Here is a 2,359-nt window from a genome sequence, read left to right on the forward strand (position 1 = left end):
TGCACTGTGAGCTGTAGGGTCTTATATAGACAGGTGTGTGGCTTTCCTAATCACGTCCAATCAGTATAATCAAACACAGTTGGACTCAAATGAAGGTGTAGAACCATCTCAGGGATGATCAGAAGAAATGGACAGCGCCTAAGTTAAATATATGAGTGTCACAGCAAAGGGTCTGAATACTTATGACCATGTGATATTTCAGTTTTTCTTTTTTAATAAATCTGCAAAAATGTCAAAAATTCTGTGTTTTTCTGTCAATATGGGGTGCTGTGTGTACATTAATGAGGAAAAAAATGAACTTAAATGATTTTAGCATATGGCTGCAATATAACAAAGAGTGAAAAATTTAAGGGGGTCTGAATACTTTCCGTACCCACTGTATCATTTCACAATGAGCATTCCTTGCCTGTCTTGTTATATTACACAGCCTTATGCTGGTTTACTGTTTATTTGCCCCTTTCATGGGGATATGTACATTCACATTGAGAGCCAATGTACCAGAGTCAAATACCTCATGTGTCTGACACACCTGGCCAGTAAAGCAGACTCTGACTTGTTGGTGACAAACTGACAAAAGATCAAAGGATCAAGACAAAAACATAAACTAAATGTGAGGGTGCATCAAATCCACAGTCCCCAGAGGAAGGGAAAAAGTGTTCAGTAACTCACAGTGGCTGCGGCTCGTCCGAAACGGACGACACTCAGGTCATTGAGGTCCAGTTGTCTGTGGTATAAATAAAACCCAGAGGAGGCAAACACTGCCGTGGCCAGAGAGGAGACTCTGAGAAGCTGACCAGCCATCGGAGGGGCTGTGGAAGGAAGAATGAACAAATCTCACAGCATGTGTAGTGGTTAACAATAAACAAGATTCCAGAGATAATATGTAATAGAACAGTATGTACTTCACATATAGATATTATTTGTACTAGTTGTGTGAGGGAGAGCTGAGTGGTTATGGGTTCATTAAGTTCATGTGAGTTGGACAATGGGCTTATGTAAGTTGGTCAAGATGTTTCCTGTTTTTGAAGTACATCTCAGGGTGTTGTCTCCCGAAACTGGAGACAGGAAGCTAAGTTCAGAAATTGACGCAATAGCCTAAGGAAAGCTGCTGATAAAAGAGTGAGCCTGGGAGAGAGAGGATGACAATGCTAGTGGGACAGTAAACCGTGTACTTTGTGGGGACGCTGACCCAGCCGGCTGGAGGGGACGCTGAATTAAGACTGACTCGGGACCAACAACAAATGGCTTGACTGACTGGTGCTCTGACAGTCTTCTTATGCTTTATCTATCACATTGCAGGAGGAGAGTCTCTGTTCTCTGATCTCTTGTTCTCTGTTCCCTAACTACAAGATTATGTGTTTAAATACTACTCTATTCTGAATAATTGTAATATTAAATGATCCTTTAAATTGGGATGGTTTGTCTGAATTAATTTAGTCGGTATCACACTCTAGCCACGACACATGTTTACAAAGTGACACTGAGTATGAAAAAAGTGTAATGTGCAGAAAATATGAAAGTAACTAAGAAAGGATAGAAATGTTTCATCAACTGATAAATGTGACTGCAAATAATTGGGGATAACGGCCAAATATCAAGTTTGCAGTAAATGTTGATTAAACGTGTACCTGACATACTGCTTCCAGCTGTTATTTCAATCTTACTTAATCTGACATATTGCATTTGTCAGCTCAAGATACTTCATCCAAATACTGTAGGATAGACCTGTGATGTTTGTAAACGCGTATATACACACACACACACACTAGAGTCCTCATGAAGCTTCAGGTAAGCTTCTTTTGGTGGAGTAGCCTGGACTGCTTTTTCCTGTTCTTGCTGTTGTAATCATACTCACTTCCTGTTTCTGCACCATGTTATGCTTGTTACCAGATGGTTTACGGATTGAGCTCGCCATTTTCTAGGTTTATCTGAATTTTTTTCAGTCGATGGCATGTGCCTAGTGATGGCTGATTGAGGCTTTGTTAAAGCTTCGACACAGAATTCAAAAACATGGTTCATTACTCGAAGCTTCAATGTCAGCTGCTGTTCTGCATAGGGCTGAACCCCCTCAGCCAGATCATCACCAAGAGTGGTTACGGATACTGACTACGGAATGGAGCAACCATCAGCCACCTCCTCTACATGGATAACATCAAGCTGGATGCCAGGAGTGAATAAGACATCAACTCACTGATCCACACCACTAGGATCTACAGCCAGGACATCGGAATGTCATTCGGACTGGATAAGTGTGGCCGAATGGTAACGAGGAGAGGGACGGTAGTCAGAACTGAGGGGATTGTACTACCAGAAGGCAACATAGCAGATGTTGAAGACAGCTACAAGTACCTTGGGATCC

The 2,359-nt window shown here is 41.7% G+C and overlaps 1 protein-coding gene across 2 annotated transcripts in view; it reads right to left on the reverse strand.

The window, feature by feature from the left end:
* The window catches only part of adck1 (aarF domain containing kinase 1), an 89,484-nt gene that overhangs the window by 80,192 nt on the left and 6,933 nt on the right, over nucleotides 1-2,359 (reverse strand). For both annotated transcript variants that reach the window (XM_020615725.1, XM_020615726.1), the window contains exon 2: nucleotides 670-809. In XM_020615725.1, coding sequence (XP_020471381.1) covers nucleotides 670-801 — 132 coding nt within the window. In that variant the 5' untranslated portion in view covers nucleotides 802-809. The remainder of the gene's footprint in view (nucleotides 1-669; nucleotides 810-2,359) is intronic.

This window comes from Monopterus albus, unplaced genomic scaffold (genome assembly GCF_001952655.1).
Source record: "Monopterus albus unplaced genomic scaffold, M_albus_1.0 scaffold169.1, whole genome shotgun sequence".
Classification (NCBI taxonomy): Eukaryota; Metazoa; Chordata; class Actinopteri; order Synbranchiformes; family Synbranchidae; genus Monopterus; species Monopterus albus.